Source organism: Chlorocebus sabaeus, chromosome 6, assembly GCF_047675955.1.
Source record: "Chlorocebus sabaeus isolate Y175 chromosome 6, mChlSab1.0.hap1, whole genome shotgun sequence".
In the NCBI taxonomy this organism is placed as follows: Eukaryota; Metazoa; Chordata; class Mammalia; order Primates; family Cercopithecidae; genus Chlorocebus; species Chlorocebus sabaeus.
In genome coordinates this window covers 52233952-52255722 of record NC_132909.1, presented here as the reverse complement: position 1 = coordinate 52255722, position 21771 = coordinate 52233952, and the positions used below count along the sequence as shown (strand labels likewise).

The following is a 21771-nucleotide window of genomic DNA, read 5'->3' as shown; positions in this document are numbered from 1 at the left end:
GATGCTCCCATATTCACAGAGCTGGGGCAGGTTGATCAGGCGGCTGTGCACCGGCTTTCGTGTCCCCGCTGGGAGGATCAGGTTTCTTCTCCGCCTTGAAGGGGATGGTGGAGTCTTGGAAGGGGTCTGGACTGGCATTTTTCTTTCTCCTGGGGAGATGTGAGAAATATCTGCGAGCTCTGGGTTCACACAGCACCTCTTGCTGGTTCTCATCTGGGGACCTTCCCGGTACCCAACCAGTTTCCCAGAGTACTCAACCCCCTTCTTGGCTCAAGAATGAGCTGGAAAGTCAGACAGCTGAGCTGGTCCTGGCTTCTGGCCGGCCCCTGCCCCCATGCCCTCCTCTGGTCACCGCTCTCGGCAGTTCCAATCTACCCCCACCCCTATCTACTCAATTGGAGAGTTCCAGGGTCTCTGTTTCCCTCATGGTCCAAGGTTCATTTCCAGACAGGGAGAGCAAGTGACTGTCACTCGCCCCTGGAGCTGCTTAATTATACCTCCCCATGTCCATCCCACTAGCCTCAGGTCCAGATCAGTTTATCCCCCCGCTCAGATCACCGTTCCTCGTTTCCTCCTTCTTCTGCAACCCCAGCTGTGGCCTGACATCCCCACCCACCTCGCATTACGCACCCCCACCCCCCTCCACATCTCTAACCAACGTTACAGCTTTCCCCCGCCAAGAATTTGGCCCAGCCCAGGACTCTCAAATATGATCTGGGGAGAACTCGCAGCCCCTGCAAATTCCCTAGAAGCCGTTTTGAGTGTGTAATGGCGGGGGGTGTTCCTGAGAGAAGTGGGGGACACAGTTCTGGCCCTTGGGATACCCCGCGGCTGCTGATGGGGGGGGCCGGTTTTTGCTCGGCGTTCGCCCACCCCGGGAGCCCCCTCTGGCGGGGAGAAAAGTGGCTGTGGGGGTTGAAGACGGGCAGTCTTTTTTTTTTTTTTTCTCCAAATAAGGAGAAGAGCGCGGGGGGAGGGCAGTAGCAGACGGCATCGCCTGCCCTGGGGAGCCCGTGAGAGGGGGCGCACGGGGGCTGGGGTCTGGTCCCCGGGTCGCGCAGCAGAGCAGTTTCGCGTTCAAGCTCTTATCGGGGTTGGGGGTGGGGGTGGGACACGCAGGCGCGTGCACTCCCCCCGCCCAGCAGCCAGCCTTGGGGGGGGGTTGAGGGGGATGGGGGCGCGCTCGGATCCCGCTCGCTCTCTGCTCGCTCGCTCGGCGCGGCGCTGGGGGAGGCGGGAGCGTGAGTCACGGCGACTCCCGATTTAGGTGCCGGAAGGGGGGCTCTGCTGGCGGGGGCCGCAGGGAGGAGGCTCGCCTGTTTACTCGCCTGAAAAGGGCACGGGGGTGCGCTCCGCGGCTACCCGGGACCTTCCTCAGTTTACCTCCCGCAGAAGCGCTTTAGAAGAGGCAGCGATGTATAGAGCGGTGGGCGGGCAGCTGGGGTATCCGCCATAGGGTGTCCTCCTGGAGCCGCAAGGGAACCAATGGGACACACCCCAGAAACACCCCAAAGAGGCCCCAGGCCGACCACACACACACGCACGCACACGTACACGCACACACTAACATACATAGACGCCCTCCGACACTACAGTCAGACGACAGAGGCCGAATCGCGTGCACAACTCCGCAAGCACACACCGACCACAGACGCATCCAAGCGCTTGAGAACATATTCACAGTCCCCAGGCCACCTGAAAAAAGACCACGTAGGGATGCACATCCTCCAAATAGGTAGCACATGTGCGCACACATCCTTCATCCACAGACACACACAATTATACACACAGCCAAATTCAGAGAAACGGGCAGACAACAGCAGCCAACCACGTGCGCACACACACTTCCAGCCGACACTGAAAACACAGACAACCCTTGGAAGAGGCCACGTGCGCGCACATCCCGCCCCGGGCCCGCACCATCACTATCCTCCGACGCACAGACAGGAGATCCCACACACTCTGCCGCCGCCCGCTGCAGGCACCGCGCCGGTGGCACCAGGACCACTCCTCAAAAACTAGCCCCGGCCAGGGGTAGCGGCGAGGACACGCCAGCACCGGACTCCGCCCTCGCCATGATGGACCGACTGACTGACACTCTGGCAACCAGTCCGGTGTCTTCTTCCAGATCGGATTAACCGTTTAACTCCTTCCTGCCCGTGCGCGCCGCGGCCAAGCAGGGTGCTTTGAAGAGAGCCGAGTTTCAGCGCCCCCTCCCACCCCGGAGCGGGGATCTGCGTGGGCGGGAAGGGCCCCCCCACTTAGGTAGCTGCCCCCCACTGGCCCGGACGGAGGAGGAGTGGGGCGGCGCTGACAGCCGCGGCGGGCGGGGGGCGGGGAGGGGCGGGACGGGGCGGAGGAGCCGGGGCTGGCGCCGAGCGGGGCGCGGAGCGCGGAGAGCGCCGCCCGGCACTGAGCAGAGCTCCAGGCGCGGAGAGGAAGCCGCAGAGCCCGGCCCGGGGGCGATTGGCCCGCAGCGCCCCCGGGTCTGTCCCCGGGGCGCCATGGCCCTACCGCGGCCGGGCGCACCCGCGGGGCCCTGGGCTCGCTGGCTTGAGCGCAGCTGAGGGGGGTGTAGGTTGGAAGGGCCAGGGCCCTCCGGGGCGCAAGTGGGGGCCGGCGCCATGGAGCCCCCGACCGTCCCCTCGGAAAGGAGCCTGTCTCTGTCACTGCCCGGGCCCCGGGAGGGCCAAGCCACCCTGAAGCCTCCCCCTCAGCACCTGTGGCGGCAGCCTCGGACCCCCATCCGTATCCAGCAGCGCGGCTACTCCGACAGCGCGGAGCGCGCAGAGCCGGAGCGGCCGCCTCACCGGCCCATAGAGCGCGCCGATGCCATGGACACCAGCGACCGGCCCGGCCTGCGCACGACCCGCATGTCCTGGCCCTCGTCCTTCCATGGCACTGGCACTGGCAGCGGCGGCGCGGGCGGAGGCAGCAGCAGGCGGTAAGACTCCCCTTGGCGGATGCGCGCGGAACCGATGGGCGCGCAGGGAGGAGGCAACTCGAGCCGCCGGCCGCAGGGGGCGCTAGGATGCGGGTGGGGTCGGCTCGGCTGGCGGGGGCGGAGGGAGTTCGGCTGCGGGGGCGTCTAGGACCTGGCCGCTGGTTGCCCGCGCTACGGCTTCCTGCTGAAGCCCAGCCTGGGGTCCATTTAGGGGGCGCCATGCTGCGCGTGGTGTTAACGAGGTCTGGGTTGGGGAAGGGGGCTGCACCTTTAGGGGTCTGTATTCTTAGTGACAGTGCAGGACAGCGGCTAGGCTGGGAACCACTTGGAGGGACCTTCCTGGGGGCACTATTCTGAGGGCTAGATTCGCAGTGTTTGGGGTACCGCTGGGGCACTCTGTGAGCGGGTGCCTGCTAGGACCAGGATCTTTAGTTCAGGGTCGGGTGCCCTCAGGGTTCTACGGGGTGGAGGACTCTATTGCGGGGATGTTAGTGGACTCTTCCTGCAGCAGCTGGGGCCGGAAATCCAGAGGGTGCCTCTCTCTTGGGGGAGCACTGTTTTGGGAGCCTTGTGTTAGGTTGGAGTTTCCCTCTCAGGGCAAGAGTGTTAGGGTTCAGTAGCTGTTCAGACGCAGGAAACAGTGGAGGGGGGGCACAGTCCCAGCACAGAGGGAAGGAGTCCCTGACTGCAGAGGTGACAGCATAGTGAGGGTGTGTGTGTTGAGCTTGGTCTTCTCTGACGGTATCCTCCGACTGACCTGCGTTTGCTCCAGCTGTCCGGGTATGACCAGCTGTGGCTGCATCAGTTGTGGGCTCTGCGTGAGCTTCTGGGTTCTTGTGATGGTGACACGATGACTATGTATCCTCCAGGGACAGTGTAATTGTGACAGTATGACTGTGTATTTCCAGGGTAGTGTGACTGTGTGTTTCTGGGACAGGGTTTGTGACAGTGACTGTGTATGCTTCAGGAATGCTGTGAGTGTCACAGGGTGACTGTGTGGCCTCATGGGATGCAGTGATTGGGACAGAGTGACTATTTCTGCTCCTAGGACAGTGATTGTGCAGTGGTGTCGGTGGTCTAGGGACAATGATTGTGACAGTGTCATTTCTGGCATGCAGTGATTGTGGCACTGGGGTGTTTACACTTGGAAAACAGTGTGATTGAGTTCGTGGAACAGTCTGTGCTCCTTGGACACTGTGATTGAAACACCGTGGCTGTGTGTTAGTCTTCGCCAGGTGCTCACGTCTGAGCGTCGGTGCTCTGACATGTGGCCTGTGTTCCCTCTGCCTGGTGTATCCTAAGAACTGGTGTCCTCTAACCACCTGGTATTCTTAGTTATTGTTCCTGCTCTGATGGTGCTCCAGGGTCTGATTGCGTGTGCTCCAGTGATGTGTGCAACTGACAGCTTTGCTCGTGTGCTCTACCTGGATGCCCCACTGCTGGGGATATCACCAAGACGGTCAGATTCAGACTTCTTATCCCTGGAGTTCCTGAGTGAGGCCCCTCTAAGATGTAGCCCTACTCTTCCTAAGTCTCTTTGGGGGTCTTCAGCAGTCATTGCAGCCCTCCAGGCCACCCCCACTTCTGTTCTGGTCACCCCCCAGCCCCAGTCCCCCTGCACCCCTGTACCCACCAGGAAGCAAGTGTCATGGGTCCAGTACATATGGGCTAATATTTCCCAAAGGGAACTGGAGAGAGGCTGAAGGAAGAGAAAGCTGGAATCAACAGAAAATGCTAAAACCGGGGGCAAGGGGCCAAACTGGCACACGTCACTGTCCTAAGACACCAAGGGGTGGGTGAAATGCAGTAGGATCCGGGCCCCATTTCTTTGCAAGGCTCCAGAGACTCCTCCTAGCCTGGTCTCTGGGGTGCTGAGTCTTAGGAGACAGTGGCTGAGCGGTAATAATCATCATTTTGGTGGGTATCCATCTCGCAGTGGGTCACCCTCAGGCTCCATGCCAGGGACTTTTCCATGCATCCTTATCCCCAGTGCCAGGGTATTCCAGCAGGGTATTCCTGCTGGCATATGGGGAAACTAGGGCCTAGAGACAAAACGCTTTCTCTCTCTCTTTTTTTTTTTTTTTTTTTTTTGATGGAGCCTTGCTCTGTCACCCAGGCTGGAGTGCAGTGGCGTGATCTCGGCTCACTGCAACCTCTGCCTCCCGGATTCAAGCGATTCTCCTGCCTCAGCCTCCTGAGTAGCTGGGATTACAGGAGCCCGCCACCACACCCGACTAATTTTTGTATTTTTAGTAGAGATGAGATTTCACCATGTTGGCCAGGCTGGTCTCAAACTCCTGACCTCAGGTGATCTGCCCGCCTCTGCCTCCCAAAGTGCTGGGATTACAGGCATGAGCCACTGCGCCCACCTAAACCCTTTCTCTTTCTCACCCAAGCTCACACAACCGGGAGATGGGGGAGCTGGAATTGCAATGCAGGTCTGCCCAATTCCTGTGCATCTTTGTATAAGTGTCTTGCCCTCTCTGAGCCTCAATTTTCCAGTCTGTAAAGTGGGGCTGTTGTTGGCATTGCCGTGTGGGGGTCAGTTTGAGGGTTCTGTGAGCTTGGGGATGTGTGTAAAGGACTTAACATAATGAGTAGATCTCCATTCAGGGACCTGGACTAAGGAGGGGGGACCTGAGTGGATCCCATTTCTCCAGGGTGAGTAGAAAAAACAGGAACCTTAACCACATCCCCACGTAGACCCCGGTTTCTGTTTCACTGTGGGCCTGTGCACCCTTCAGTGTCTGTGCTGAGGTCCAAAGCTGGGACTGATGGGTGGGCTGTAGCTGGCATTGGTGCCAGCGTCCTTCCCCCTCCCCAGGGAGAAGGAGAAATGTCTCTGATGGCAACCTCAATGCTTAGAACGGACATTTCTTCAAAAAGGGGATTTCAGCAGGGCACACACAGGATTCGGTGCTCCCCACATTGGAGTTCATCCAGCTACCACAAGAAGAGTCCAGTGAGCTCCCCCATTTGGGTCAAAGGAATCCCCAGAGAGAGGGCACTGCCCCCCACAACCCGAGATGTCATCCAAACCTCCCCTGAGGATGTATGAGACGGCTGAGTCACGGCACAGCCACAATCTGTCAAGAGGCAGATGGAGAGGGAGGAAGAGGAGGACTTTGGTGGGGGGGAGGTGGGAAGCTGTCTGAACTGGGGACGGGGCCAACATACAGACCCCGCGTCCCCCCTCCCTGGGCCCTAAAACGCTCCCCATCAAGGTGGGGGCACAGCGTGGCCCCAGGAGCAAGTGGAGGCAGCCGAGCTGGGGTCTCCGTCTGGTCGCTGGTCTCTGTCTCCACTTGGGTCCTCGCCTCCCCCTGTCCCTGGCGCTCCCAAGTCCCTGGATGTGGGTTGAGAGCGGGTCTCCCCGCGCGCCCTCTGCCGGACGACGAGGAAGGCACAGCCTCGGTGTGCGCTCCGAGCGCGGACCTGCCCCAGGGACGCCGCCAGTCCCGGAGCAAAGCAAAGTCGCCGTCACCGTCGCGGCGCCCAGTATTATTATTTCATGCTTATTGAGCGTCCTGGAGAGCGGGCGCCAGGCCGGCTGACCGCAGGCAGCGTGTGGGGTCCTCGCCCTCCTGGGCTTGGGACCAGGCCACTTTCCCCATGCGCCAGCCCCTGCCACACGCTGCGGGGACTGCCGCCTGGAGGACAGGGAGGAACCTGGCCGAAAAGTTGCAGCGGTGGAGTTCCTGTCCCGCCTCCGCTCGCTTGCCCGGCAGGCTGATGAACTCCAGCATCCTTGGCTCTGCACTTCTGCCTGGGAAAAAGAGACCATGGGACTTACCCAAGGTCACACAGCGAGGAAGGTGAGAATGGGAGTTAAAAACCAGATCTTGGCCGGGCGCGGTGGCTGACGCCTGTAATCTCAGCACTTTGGGAGACCGAGGCGGGCGGATCACGAACGAGGTCAGGAGTTCAAGATCATCCTGGCCAACATGGTGAAACCCCGTTTCTACTACAAATACAAAAATTAGCCAGGTGTGGTAGCACGCGTCTGTAATCCTAGCTACTTGGGAGGCTGAGGCAGGAGAATCGCTTGAACCCGGGAGGCGGAGGTTGCAGTGAGCCGAGATGGCACCACTGCACTCCAGCCTGGCAACAGAGCGGGACTCCGTCTCAAAAAAAAAAAAAAGGCAAAACAAAAAAAACAAAACAAAAAAAAACAGATCTCATCCACTCCAGACCTCTGAGTAACATTCACATGGCAGCCCTGCCTGCTGACTCTCTGTGTGACTTGGGGCCAGTGATTGTGCCTCTCTGAGCCTCAGTTTCCTCATCAGTCAAACGGGGCTGAAAAATAAGAACTGTCCACCCCCAGGGCTGTGGTGAGGCTGATATGTTTGACGTAGGCGCTGGGCAGCCAGGAGCTGGTGTTCTGAGAAAGTACTTCCTCAAATGACATCAGCAGAGAGAAAGGGGGCGTCCCCCAAAACCGCAAGCCCCGCTGGCGGGGAGGGTGCCCCATATTTCAGTGGCAACAGATTGACTGCAGGCTCTTATGACTTTAGGAAAACTGGGGCTTTGGACCTGGGAGAGCCACAGTCTGGCAGGGTGAGAACAGAATTGTGGGGACATCTGAGCCCATTCTTTTCATTGTGGAGTATGAAACAGTTCAAATCTGACTGGATGCGGTGGCTCACGCCTGTAATCCCAGCACTTTGGGAGACTGAGGCAGGTGGATTATTTGAGGACCAACATGGTGAAACCCTGTCTCTACTAAAAATACAAAAATTAGCCAGGTGGTAGTGGCGCACACCGAGTAGCTGTAATCCCAGCTACTCAGGAGGCTGAGGCAGGAGGATCCAATCGGTTGAGCCTAGAAGGCAGAGGTTGCGGTGAGCTGAGATCGGGCCACTGCACTCCAGTCTGGGCGAGAGAGTGAGACCCTGTCAAAAAAAAAAAAAAAAAAAAAAAAAAAAAAAAAAAAAAGGAAGGAAGGAAGGAAGAGAAGAAAAGAGTTCAAATCTGCTTTTGGCCAGGCGAGGTGGCTCACACCCCGCACTTTGGGAGGCTGAAGCGGGAGGATTGCCTGAGGCTGGGAGTTTGAGACCAGCCTGGGCAACATAGTGAGACCCTGTCTCTACAAAAAGAACAAAATAAAATAAGTAAATCCAGCTTTTGTCCTGTACTCGCTGTGTGACCTGCACCTGTCAGAGCCTCAGTCTCCTCATTTCTAGCAGATTCGTTCATTCCACAAACGCTGAGCGCCTTCAGAGCTGTGGCTGAGAATGCTGTAGACCAAGTTTGTCCAGCCTGTGGCCCAGGATGGCTTTGAATTCGGCCCAACATAAATTCGTAAACTTTCTTAAAACAATGAGATTATGTTGTTCATTTTTTTTTGTTTTTTTTTTGTGTGTGTTTTTTTGTTTTTGTTTTGCTCATTAGCTATTGTTAGTGTTAGTGTATTTATGTGTGGCCCAAGACAATTCTTCTTCTTTCAGTATGGCCCAGGGATGCCAAAAGATTGGACACCTTTGCCATAGACACAATCCCTGCTGTCCTGAAATTGTCAGACTACAGGGTGAAGCAAAAATAGTAAGTAAAGGGCGGGGCACAGTGACTCAGGCCTGTAATCCCAGCACTTTGGGAGGCCGAGGCAGTTGGATCACTTGAGGCCAGGAGTTCGAGACCAGCCTGGCCAAAACATGGCAAAAACCTGTCTCTACTAAAAATACAAAAATTAGCTGGGTGCACGCCTGCAATCCCAGCTACTTGGGAGGCTGAGGTGGGAGGATTGCATGAACCCAGGAGGCAGAGATTGCAGTGAGCCGAGATTGTGCCACTTCACTCTAGCCTGGGTGACTGAGCCAGACTCCGTCTCAAAAAGGAAAAAGAAGAAATAGCAAGTAAAGCTGTATGATAATTCAAGATGGTCACACACAAGATATGGAAAAAAGAGGGATCCTGAGGTCAGTGAAGGCCTCTCTGAGGAGGTGACATTTGAACAGAGACCCAAATAAAATGAGGGAGGTAAGGGCCGGGCGCAGTGGTTCACGCCTGTAATCCCAGCACTTTGGGAAGCCGAGGTGTGTGGATCATGAGGTCATGAGTTCAACACCAGTCTGGCCAGGATGGTGAAACCCCATCTCTACTAAAAATACAAAAATTAGCCAGGTGCGGTGGTGGGCGCCTGTAATCCCAGCTACTTGGAGGGTGAGGGAGGAGAACTGCTTGAACCCAGGAAGTGGAGGTTGCAGTGAGCCAAGACCGTGCCATTGCACTCCAGCCTGGGTGACAGAGCAAGATTCCATCTAAAAAAAAAAAAAAAAAAAAAAAAAAACAAAAAAAAAAACTGAGGGAGGTTGCTATGTGGGTATCTGATGGAAGAGGGTGCCAACCAGAGGGAAGAGCCAGTGCAGAGGTCCTGTGGTGGGAGTGTGTCTGATACGTTGGAGGCAAGTGTGTCTGAGGCAGAGTGAGCGAGGAGGGAGTAGAAGAAAAGGAGGGAGTGAGGTGACAGGAAGCTCATGTAAGGACTCATAGACCATGAGGCCATGATCTAGGTTGGCTTTAGGCCTCAGTTTACATCTGGCTTCCTAGGACGGGACAAGCAACATTGGGCTGGAAGGAAACTCATCCATAAAGGGCTTGTGTAGCCTCATGGCTAAAATTCCTGTCTCTGAGGCCAGACATCTGGGTCCATAAGCCAGCTCTGATCTTTCTAGATTGGGAGACCCTGGCCAAGTCACTCCTCTCTGGGCCTCGGCTTCCCCGTCTCTGAAATGGGCCTAGTAAGAACTGTATTCCCAAGGGCTGATCTGATGAATTGGCAAAACAATTCAGGGAAGCTAAGTGCACTGAAACCTTAACTGGTCAGTGAACAAAAATGCATTTCTGGGACCGGCATAGTGGCTCATGCCCAACACACTTTGGGAGGCTGAGAGGGGGTGGATCATTTGAGCCTGGGAGGTGGAGGTTGCAGTGAGCCAATATCATATCACTGAAAAAAAAAGAAACAAAAAAGAATATCACCTGTTAGGTATCTGGTGGGTATGTTGTGAGGATTAAATGAGATCATAAGACCAGGTGTGGTGGCTCATGTCTGTAATCCCAGCACTTTGGGAGGCCAAGGCAGGCAGATCACCTGAGTCCGGGAGCTCAAGACCAGCCTGGGCAACATGGGAAAACCCCATCTCTAGAAAAAAATACAAAAAATTAACCAGGCATGGCCGGGCGCAGTGGCTCACACCTGTAATCCCAGCAATTTTGTGAGGTCGAGGCAGGCGGATCACCTGAGGTCGGGAGTTCAAAACCAGCCTGACCAACACGGAGAAACCCTGTCTCTACTAAAAAATACAAAATTAGCCAGGCATGGTGGCGCATGCCTGTAATCCCAGCTACTTGGGAGGCTGAGGCAGGAGAATTGCTTGAACCTGGGAGGCGGAGGTGGTGAGCCGAGATCACGCCATTGCACTCCAGCCTGGGCAAAAAGAGCGAAACTCCATCACTTGACCCCAGGAAGTTGAGACTGCAGTGAGCTATGATCGAGCCACTGCACTCCAGCCTGGATGACAGAGTGAGATCCTGTCTCAAAAGAGAGAGAGGAGAGAGAGAGAAATCATAGCTAGAGGCACTGGATGCACAGGAAGCTTTCTAAAGGATTAGTTGCTATCATCACCATCATGGTCATTATCATCATCGTCTATATCCTCTGGCTAGTATAGTGACTTGCATGTTATAAACCCTCAGTAAATACTTGTCAAATAATGATAATAACTGTAGCTCATATTAAGTGAGTGCTTACTGGGTTCAGACACTTTTCTGAGCCTTTTATGTGTCCATTCATGGGGTGAGTGTAGTATTATACCCATTTTACAACTGGAGAAACTGAGGCTCAATGAAATGAAGTGATTAGCCCAAGATCAAATGGCTAAGAAGTGCCAGAGGCCACACGCAAGCCCAGGCCTCCTCACTCTGGGCCCCATGGCATCAGAGCCAACACTAGAGAAAAAAAGATATTTCACAGAGGTGGACTCGAAAATAGAGATGCACTGCTGGGGCACGGTGGCTCACACGGGTAAATCACTTGAGGCCAGGAATTTGAGACCAACCTGGCCAACATGGTGAAACCCCATTTCTACTAAAAATACAAAAAAATAAAAAATTAAAAAAAAATTAGCCAGGCATTGTGGCACGCGCCTGTAATCCCAGCTACTTGGGAGGCTGAGGCATGAGAATCCTTTGAACCTGGGAAGCAGAGGTTGCAGTGAGCCAAGATCGTGCCACTGCACTCCAGTCTGGGTAACACTGTCTCAAAAAAAAAAAAAAAAAAAAAAAAAAGGATAGAAAGCAAGAAAATAGAAATGCACCGCCTTTTCTTTTTTTTTTTTTTTTTTTGAGACGGAGTCTTGCTCTGTAGCCCGGGCTGGACTGCAGTGGCCGGATCTCAGCTCACTGCAAGCTCCGCCTCCCGGGTTTACGCCATTCTCCTGCCTCAGCCTCCGGAGTAGCTGGGACTACAGGCGCCCGCCACCTCGCCCGGCTAGTTTTTTGTATTATTAGTAGAGACGGGGTTTCACCGTGTTAGCCAGAATGGTCTCGATCTCCTGACCTCGTGATCCGCCCGTCTCGGCCTCCCAAAGTGCTGGGATTACAGGCTTGAGCCACCGTGCCCGGCCTTTTTTTTTTTTTTTTTCTTGAGACAGGGTCTCACTGTCTCAAGATGGTGCAGTGGCGCCATCATAACTCACTGCAACCTCAACCTCTTGGCTCAGGTGATCTTCCCACCTCAGCCTCCAAAGTAGCTGGGACCACAGGCTCATCCCACTATGTCTGGCTAATTTTTGTAATTTTTTTTGTAGAGATGAGGTCTTGCCATGTCACCCAGGCTGGTCTCGACCTCCTGGGCTCAAGTGATCCTCCCGCCTTCAACTTGCAAAGTGCTGGGATTACAGGCATTAGCCACCACGCCTGGCTTCTAGGGGTGTCTTAAGAGTTGTAAGACATACCAGGAGAGGTGGCTCACGCCTGTAATCCCAGCACTTTGGGAAGCCGAGGCGGGTGGATCACGAGATCAGGAGTTCAAGACCAGCCTGGCCAAGATAGTGAAACCCTGTCTGTACTAAAAATACCAAAAAAAAAAAAAAATTAGCCGGGCACAGTGGCAGGCGCCTGTAATCCCAGCTACTCGAGAAGCTGAGGCAGGAGAATCACTTGTTGCAGTAAGCCAAGATCCTGGACAACAGAGTGAGACTCCGTCTCAAAAAAAAAAAAAAAAAAGGAAAAAAGTTGTAAGACACATCTCAGGACCTGTGGGTGGCATTCTAGGTTGTCCCCAAGGACTGTGGGGTGCATCTTGGGATTCTGTTCTAGGGTGTGAGACTGTCTTAGGAGCTGGAGAGGAATCTAGTTGTGTCCCTGGGGTCTATTGGGGCACCCCAGATTTTGCTGGCATCTGCATGGTTACTAGGGCATTCCCTGAGTCTGAAGGCATTCCCGAGGTTGTCTTGGGGTCTCAGCACTTGTGGGGGCATCTCAGGGATGCTGTAGAACCATTCAGGGATTAAGGGACATCTGAGGGACTGTGGAGGTGTTCCCGGGGTCTGTGGAGGACTCTAGGATTTGGGGGGAACCTATATTTGGTCTATGAAAATGGCTCTGTGGGTGTGGGGGATTCTGGGGGTACTCGGGGGAGGGTCTATGCATGATGGGATGATGAGAGTTGGGGATGATGGGGAGCTCTGGAGGAATTTTGGGACATCTGAGGAACTGTGGTGAGGGTTCTGGGATCTGAAGGGTTTTCCCTGGGATCTCAGAGCACCACTGTCAGGGAGTTTGTGGGAGTGCCCCCAGAGATTTGGGGGTATCCCTGGCATTTGTGGGTGCACCCTGGGATTCTTGGGGCACTCCTGGGGCTTGTGGCATGTCTCAGAAACAGTGAGGACACTGCTAGGATTATGGGAGCATCTGGGGAGCTATGAGAGTGCCCCAGGGTCTATGAGGGTGTCTCAGAGCACCTCTAAGTTGTGCAGAGAAGCCTCGGGATTTGGGGGGTACCCCTGGACTTCTTGTGTGGGGTTGTCTCAGGGACAGTGAGGGTGCTCCTTGGGATTCTGAGGGACTGTGGGGTGGCTCCTGGGGCTTATGGGTCCTGTCAACAGCACGGGGAGTTTGCAGGAGTGTCCCCAGAGATTTGGGGGTGTCCCTGGTGTTTGTGGGGACGCGTCCGGCGATTGTGAGGACATCAGAGCCAATGCGGGCGGCTTTGGGGTCTGCGGGGGAGTCCCCGCCAAAGCCGTGCGGGCGCCCCAGACCCGCCCCGCCTTGGGGGCGGCTCCAGCGCGAAGCCGGAAGGGCCGAGGCAATAGGGCGGGGTAGGGCCCGCGGGCCCGGGGCTGGGCAGGCGGCCTGCGTGGGCCTCGCGGGGTGGGCGGCGCAGCTCCCCAGCGCCCGCCGAGGCGGGGCCGCCCCGCGGCCATGGCACGGCCACGCGGCCTAGGCCGCATCCCGGAGCTGCAGCTGGTGGCCTTCCCGGTGGCGGTGGCGGCTGAGGACGAAGCGTTCCTGCCCGAGCCCCTGGCCCCGCGCGCGCCCCGCCGCCCGCGTTCGCCGCCCTCCTCGCCGGTCTTCTTCGCCAGCCCGTCCCCAACTTTCCGCAGGCGCCTTCGGCTTCTCCGCAGCTTCCAGGATTTGAGCCGCCAGGCATGGGCTGGGGCTGGGTAAGTGCATCGCTGGTGGCCGTGGGTTCAAGTCGCCCCTGGCCACCTGGCGCGCGCCGAGGTCTGGGGTTCGTGGCTCACTCTCTACAGCCTCACTTTCCTCTTCTGTCACATAGCAGCGATCAAAATCATCCCTGCCCGCGAGGGTTGCCGTGGAGACCTCTGATAGGGCATGCAGTAGAAGTTTAATAAATGTTGCATCCCTCCCACTTCCTGTGCAAACCTGAAGCTGCGGTCATGCTTTGGAGGAGTGAGGGCGACCTGCCATCCAGGTCATGTGTTCATCCTGGGGATATGTATTCAGTTCTGTCAGCCTCAGTCTACTGGCCTGTGAAATGGGGCCAGTCGTGCCCTCTGGGGGTGGCCGTTTGGTGAGGCTCAGTGTCACTCCTTGTACCGGGCCACGGAGGGCAAATGGAAGTTCCCTTTCTGGCCAGACGGGGTGGGCTGCGGGGGCGGGAAGTCTGGGGGTGACAGGCTCAGAGGCCACATCCGGTCTGGCTTTCTAATGTCCTTATATCCTGGAGGCAGAAGTTGGCAGCCCGGAGTTGGGCACTGGCTGGCCCTGGGGGCTTCTCCGGGTCCTCTGCCTCCTGCTCTTCCACCTACTTTACGTGTGCAATTGAGGCACAGACTGAAGGAGGGCACCGCAGGGCAGGACCTGGTCCAGCGACTGGCCCCAGGAACGAAATGGGGCGGGGACAGAAGAGGAGGAGGGGCCGGGGCCTTTGGGAGCCCCGCGTGGGGTCCGCAGGGTGTGTGCAGGGAAATCATTCCCTCTCTCCGGGTCGCTCTCTGTGCGTCCTACATCTCTGTCTCCACTTCAGTCTCTTCTGTCTCTGTTTTGTCTCTCCTCCCCACCCCTGAGCTGCACCTTCCCCTCCCCTGGGTTCGTGTCACCTGGCCCCACACTCGGAACGAGTCCCGTTTCCCCGGGGGCGCATGGCGATCAGAGACCTCGAGCGGGCCCAGCTCGACGTCAGGGCGGGGAGGGGGGAAAGGCGGGGCCGGAGGCGGTGGCAGGAGGGCGGGCTTGGAGCCGGGAAACCGGAGCCCCGGGGCACCCCAGAGGCCTAGGAGGGAGGAGACGGGGGGAAGTGTGCGTCCGATTCCACAGAACCCCTGCAGGGGGAGGCAGACAGAGCGCCCGTGCGCTCCCCTCCCCCGTGCAGACGCGGGAACGCCCGACCGCCCGGGGCTGTCCCTGGGGGGGTCACCAGAGGCGTGGAGGCGGTGCCGGCAGTGGAGGCCGCAGACACCTTGGGCCTGGCCAGCAGCGCGCGCCACACCGCCCTGCCGCCGTCCCCATGCGCGCCCCGACGACAGCGCTTGGCTCCCATGCGCTCCGGTGCAGCGCCCCGGGCCCGGCCCCGGCCCTCTGCCCTGGCACTGCCCCCCACGGGCCCCGAGTCCCTGACCCACTTCTCCTTCAGCGATGAGGACACCCGTCGGCACCCTCAGGGCAGATCTGTCAGGTGGGTGACCTGTGGCCAGTCAGTCCTCTCTTTTAATACTGAAGGGCACTGGCTGTGCTGGGGGGTGGGGGTGCTGAGTCTACTTGGGTGAGTCCCCTAAGTGGCTTCCAGGATCTGGCTGGGGCCCCACCCCCTTTCCTGGCCCTAAAGGCCTGGGGTGCTGCTGAGGGCTTCTTGAAGGTGGCGGCCCCCAAAATGGGTGCTGGGTCCATTCCTGCCTATCCAAGGTAGGACTCGTCACCCTCTTTGTGCCCCTAAACCTGGGCTTCTGGCATTCACTTTGACTGCAAATATGGGTGTCTAGCGTCACCTGGGCTCCACTCCCAGGCCACTGGCCTAGAACCAGGTCCCTAAGTCCCTGCCTGGCTCAGTGTCTCCAGCCTTACCTTCCCCACCCCCTCTCATGCTGGAGCTGCCAGGCTGTAAACCAAGCTGGGTTGGGGGTGGGGCAGGGAGATTCTGGGATGCATCGAGGGTATTTAGAATAAGCTGGACTGAGCTGGGGCTGTGGGTGGCCTTTAAGTTCTGAGAATTCTCAGGGGTTTCTAGCCTTGTTCTTGCTTTCCTGCTTCATGGTCTGTAACACAGACACGCACACAGGGCCACACACAGGGCAATCCCGGTCGCCTGGTGTTTACTGTACTAGGTGTGAGTCTTCTGGCTGTACCAAGAGGACCCTGCAGTTGACTCATAGTCACACACAGGTGACACACAGACCACAGCAACCCTGGCCCACCCCTCACACATCCTCGTCTACACTGCGTTCCTCCACAGTGAGGAACTCTCTGTGAGAGTGAGACACCCTCTCACCAAAATACACACCCAGGGCCCACACGTGTTCCTGCAAGCTGGACTCCCACCTGCACCAGATACACACAGGAACGCACCTCATGCCCACACAAGGGTCAGGGACTGTCACAGTATCAGTGCGACACAGTCTCATGAAGTCACCCAGACTCAGAAATACACAAAGACACAGAGATGCACACAGGCACCCATGAGCACCCAGCTCCTGCTCACACAGGCAGATATGCAATGCCACAGAGATGTCTACGTGCGATGCCCAGGGGCACACAGACCTCCCTCTCCCCCAGACTCTTACATACTCAGCCCCCCAAACAGCTGTGCCACCTGGCACCACGCGCCTGCCTGGGAGACACACACCAGTACCCGCCTTCAACCTCTGTGTGACCTTCACAAAGCAAATGCCAGGCCTTTCCATAAAGGCTGCCTGGCACCACCTACAAGTGAGTCAGGTGGAACAGCACGGGGAGCCAGGGGAGACACCAGGCCTGCCTGCTCTGTGAGCCCCAGGGGAAGACACTCGACGCAGCTTTGTAGCTAAGCTGCCTGGGTTCAAATCCATGTTCTAGGCCGGGTGTGGTGGCTCATGCCTGTAATCCCAGCACTTTGGGAGGCTGAGGTGGGAGGATGGCTTGAGCCCAGGAGTTCGAGACCAGCCTGGGTAACATAGCAAAACCTTCATCTCTATAACATAAATAAATTGTAAAAGAAATCCATGCTCTGCTACTAATACCCATGGTATTCATCCTTTCTGTGCCTCAGTTTCCTTTCTTTTCCTTTCCCTTTCTTTCCCTTCCTTCCTTCCTTCCTTCCTTCCTTCCTTCCTTCCTTCCTTCCTTCCTTCCTTCCTTTCTTTCCTTTTCTTTCCTTTTCTTTCCTTTTCTTTTGACAGGGTCTCGCTCTGTCACCCAGATTGGAGTGCAGTGGAGCGGTCTTGGCCCACTGCAACCTCTGCCTCCCGGGTTCAAGCAATTCTTGAGCCTCAGCCTCCTGAGTAGCTGGGATTGCAGGTGTACACCACCAGAGCCCAGCTAATTTTTTTTGTATATTTAGTTGAGACAGGGTTTCTCTTTGGTGGACAGGCTGATCTCAAACTCCTGGCCCCAAGTGATCCATCCGCCTTGGCCTCTCAAAGTGCTGGGATTACAGGCATGAACCACCGTACCCGGCCTCAGTTTCTTTGTCTGGAAAATGGAGCATTAATGCATGTTACAGTATGCACAATGCCTAGAATGTGGCCTTCACATAGTTTGGTTTTTTTTTCTTTCTTGAGATGGAGTCTCACTCTGTCGCCCAGGCTGGAGTGCAGTGGTGCGATCTCGGCTCACTGCAATCTCCACCTCCTGGGTTCAAGCAATTCTTCTGCCTCAGACTCCCAAGTAGCTGGGATTACAAGCGCCCCGCCACCACGCCTGGCTAATTTTTGTATTTTTAGTAGAGATGGGGTTTCCTCATGTTGGCCAGGCTGGTCTCGAACTCCTGACCTCAAGTGATCTGCCTGCCTCGGCTTCCCAAAGTGCTGGGATTACAGGCATGAGCCACTGTGCCTGGCTTTTTTTTTTTGAGACAGCATCTCTATCACCCAGTCTGGGGAGCAGTGGTACCATCTCTGCTCACTGCAACCTCTGCTTCCCAGGCTCAAGCGATGCTCCAACAGGCATGAGCCACTGCGCCTGGCCATAGTTCTTTTTATAATCTTTACCAATGTATTCCTTTCCCCCGCCCCCATTCCCTAGCTTGTTTGTGTCCCATCAGTCCCTGCAGTAGGCATCCCCAAGGCCTAGACTCTCCCTGGGCTGCACAGCCCTCAACAAGCCCAATTTCATGCTCCCAAAAGCCCTCGTGGGAAGGCCTAAGGGCCACATGGAGGGGGAAACAGGTAGCAACTTCATTTGAAAGTGTCACCAAATGGTCAGCCTGAGGCCAGATGTGGTAGTCATGCCTATAATTCCAGCAATTTGCGAGGGCGAGGCTTTGGGAGGCAGATTGCTTGAGTCTAGGAGTTTGAGACCAGCCTGGGCAACATGGTGAAACTCCGTTTCTGCTTTAAAAAAAAAAAAGCAAAAATGAACTGGGTGCGGTGGTGTGCGCCTGTCGTCCCAGCTACTTGGGATGCTAAGGTGGGAGGATCGCTTGAGCCCGGGAGGCCAAGGCTGCAGTGAGCCATGATCGCGCTACTGCACTGCAGTCTGGGTGACAGAGCAAGACCCTGTATCAACACACACACACACACACACACACACACACACACACACACGATTAGCCTGCCTAAGAGGGAGTCTTGGGCAGGTCATTTCACCCCCAATGGAGGGTCTGGGCACGTGGCTGTGATGTAAGGCTGGCAGCTGCCTCTGTGTCTGGGTTGCAGCCTTGGGTCCCATGGTGATGTTGCTGGAGTGGCCTCTGGCCTAACTTTGGGCCACCCTGAGCAGTCAGTGGCAAGCCAGGTAGGGGTGACTCTCCATGGCTCAGGGGTCTGATTCTGGGGCATAGCTGGCCCTGACTCTCCCCTATCCCCACCAACTCCCAGGCAGCAATTCTATAGCCCTGTCCCCTCCCCTCTGTCCTCCCTCAGCCCAGGGAACATTGGCTTTTGAAGCACAAACAGCAGGGCCCCAGGGAGCGTCCTTTTCCCATCCAGGCCTCTGGGCTCCTGCTGACGTGAGCTGAGTCCCTTGGGGCTGGTGGATGTGCCAGGATGCTAGCTGGGCACCCGCTTGGGAACACGGTCTCACCTTCCTAAACTGCAGCTTAAATTCCTAGGCCAGGGAGTTGGAGGTAGGGCATCGTCTGTGTGTAGAATTCTCTCCCCTTCTCTGGAGCTGGAAAAAAATCCATCCTGGGCCTTAGGAGACAGGACATGGTTCTTAGACAATGAAGCCACCAACCCCTTGTCTCCTTATGCCATGGGAATATTAACAGGACCTATATGTTGCTGGGTACAGTGGCTCACGCCTATAATCCCAGCACTTTGGGAGGCCGAGGCAGGTGGATCACCTGAGGTCGGGAGTTTGAGACCAACCTGACCAACATGGAGAAACCCTGTCTCTACTAAAAATACAAAAGTAGCTGGGCATGATGATGCGTGCCTGTAATCCCAGCTACTCAGGAGGCTGAGGCAGGAGAGTTGCTTGAACCTGGGAGGCAGAGGTTGCGGTGAGCCGAGATCACGCCATTGCACTCCAGCCTGGGCAACAAGAGCGAAACTCTGTCTCAAACAACAACAACAACAACAAACTAGGACCTATATGTTAATTTATAGAGTGAGTTGGAGCCCTCTATGGGTTAATGTGTATAAAGCACTTTTTTTTTTTTTCTTTCTTTCTTGTGATGGAGTCTTGCTCTGTCGCCCAGGCTGGAGTGCAGTGGCACGATCTCAGCTCACTGCAAGCTCCGCCTCCCGGGTTCACACCATTCTCCTGCCTCAGCCTCCTGAGTAGCTGGGACTACAGGCGCCCGCCACCACACCCGGCTAATTTTTTGTATTTTTAGTAGAGATAGGGTTTCACTGTGTTAGCCAGGATGGTCTCGATCTCCTGACCTTGTGATCCGCCCGCCTCGGCCTCCCAAAGTGCTGGGATTACAGGCGTGAGCCACTGTGCCCGGCCATAAAGCACTCTCGTAGTGTCAGGCACACAACAAGCATTCAATAAATATCTTGTTATTATTACTCTATGCCTGAAAGGATCTAACCTGGCACCCAGGACACAGCAGATGCTCAATAAATGGACATTATCAGCCGGGCGTGGTGGCTCACACCTGTAATCCCAGCACTTTGGGAGGCTGAGGTGGGTGGATCACCTGAGTTCAGGAGTTCGAGACTAGCCTGGCCAACATGGTGAAACCCATCTCTACTAAAAATACAAAAATTAGCCAGGTGTAGTGGCACGCGCCTGTAATCCCAGCTACTCGAGAGACTGAGTCAGGAGAATCGCTTGAGCCCGGGCGGCAGAGGTTGCGATGAGCTGAGATTGCATCACTGCACTCCAGCCTGGGCGACAGAGCAAGACTCCATCTCAAAAATAAATAAATAAATAAATAGGCTGGGCGCGGTGGCTCAAGCCTGTAATCCCAGCACTTTGGGAGGCCGAGATGGGCGGATCACGAGGTCAGGAGATCGAGACCATCCTGGCTGATACGGTGAAACCCCGTCTCTACTAAAAAATACAAAAAACTAGCCGGGCGAGGTGGCGGGTGCCTGTAGTCCCAGCTACTTGGGAGGCTGAGGCAGGAGAATGGCGTAAACCCGGGAGTCAGAGCTTGCAGTGAGCTGAGATCTGCCCACTGCACTCCAGCCTGGGTGACAGAGCTAGACTCTTGTCTCAAAAAAAATAATAATAATAAAATAAAATAAATAAATAAATAAATAGACATTATCATCAAAGGCCAAACTGATGATCTATGATTATCTCACCTTAAGAGTGGGGTTTTTTTGTTGTTATTGTTTTTGTTTTTTTGAGACAGTCTCTCGCTCTGTCACCCAGGCTGGAGTGCAGTGGCTCGATCTCGGCTCACTGCAATCTCCGCCTCTTGGGTACAAGCGATTCTCCTGCCTCAGCCTCCTGAGTAGCTGGGACCACAGGCTCCCGCCACCATGCCCGGCTAATTTTTGTATTTTTAGTAGAGACGGAGTTTTACCATGTTGGTCAGGCTGGTCTTAAACTCCTGACCTCATGATCCGCCCACCTTGACCTCCCAAAGTGCTGGGATTACAGACATGAGCCACTGTGCCCGGCCTCTTTTTTTTTTTTTTTTTTTTTTTTTGAGATAGGGTCTCACTGTATCGCCTAGGCTGGAGTGCAGTGGTACGATCACAGTTCACTGCAGCCTCAAAATCCTGGTCTCAAGCAATCATCTCGCATCAGCTTCTTGAGTAGCTGGGACTATAAGCATGCACCACCATGCTCAGCTAACTTCTTAATTTTTTGTAGAGATAGGGTCTTGCTATGTTGCCCAGGCTGGTCTCAAACTCCTGGCCTTAAGTGATCCTCCCACCTCAGCTTCTCAAAGTGCTGGGATTTTAGGCATGAACCATCCTGCTTGGCCCATTTTATCCATTTTTGAGTGCACAGTTCAGTGGCATTAATTACATTCACATTGTTATGCAACCATCACCACTATCCATCTCCAGGATTTTTTTCTTTTTTCTTTTTTTTTTTTTTTTTTGAGACAGGGTCTCACTCTGTCACCCAGACTGGAATACAGTGGCACCATCACTGCTCACTGCAGTCTCAAACTCCAGGGCTCAGGTGATCGTCCCACCTCAGCCTCCTGAGTAGCTGGGACCACAGGCACACACCATCATGCCTTGCTAATTTTTTTCATTTTTTGTAGAGATGGGTCCTTGCCACATTTCCCAGGCTGGTGTCGAACTCCTGGGCTCAAGCAATCCTCCCATGTGGGCCTCCCAAAGTGCTGGATCACAGGTGCAAGCCACCTCACCCAGCCTCAAGACTTTTTTTTTTTTCCTTTCTTTTTTTGCGACTGAGTCTCACTGTGTCACCCAGGCTGGAGTGCAGTGGCGCAATATTGGCTCACTGTAAACTTCGCCTCCCGGGTTCAAGCGATTCTCCTGCTTCAGCCTCCCAAGTAGCTGGGATTACAGGCACGCACCACCACACCCAGCTAATTTTTATATTTTTATTAGAGACAGGGTTTCATCATGTTGGTCAGGATGGTCTCACTCTCCTGACCTTGTGATCCGCCTGCCTCTGCCTCCCAAAGTGCTGGGATTACAGGTGTGAGCCACCGCGCCTGGCCAGGAATTTTTAATGTTCTCAGACTGAAACTTTAAGCACACACACACCATTTCCCTAACTCCCCCAGCCCCTGGCCCCCACTCTTCTACTTTCTGTCTCCGAGTTTGAGTACTCCAGGGGCC

The 21771-nt window shown here is 55.6% G+C and overlaps 1 protein-coding gene across 3 annotated transcripts in view; it reads left to right on the top strand.

Annotated features, from left to right (window-relative positions):
• Nucleotides 1–2396: 2396 nt before the first annotated feature.
• PDE4A (phosphodiesterase 4A) overlaps nt 2397–21771 on the top strand; it is a 51130-nt gene continuing 31755 nt past the window's right edge. The window contains exon 1 of one of the 3 annotated variants that reach the window (XM_037992363.2): nt 2397–2944. In XM_037992363.2, coding sequence (XP_037848291.1) covers nt 2625–2944 — 320 coding nt within the window. In that variant the 5' untranslated portion in view covers nt 2397–2624. Of the gene's footprint in view, nt 2945–13300; nt 13612–14670; nt 15087–21771 lie in introns of those variants that run through there. The other 2 variants (XM_037992365.2, XM_037992366.2) reach the window with 2 other exon arrangements.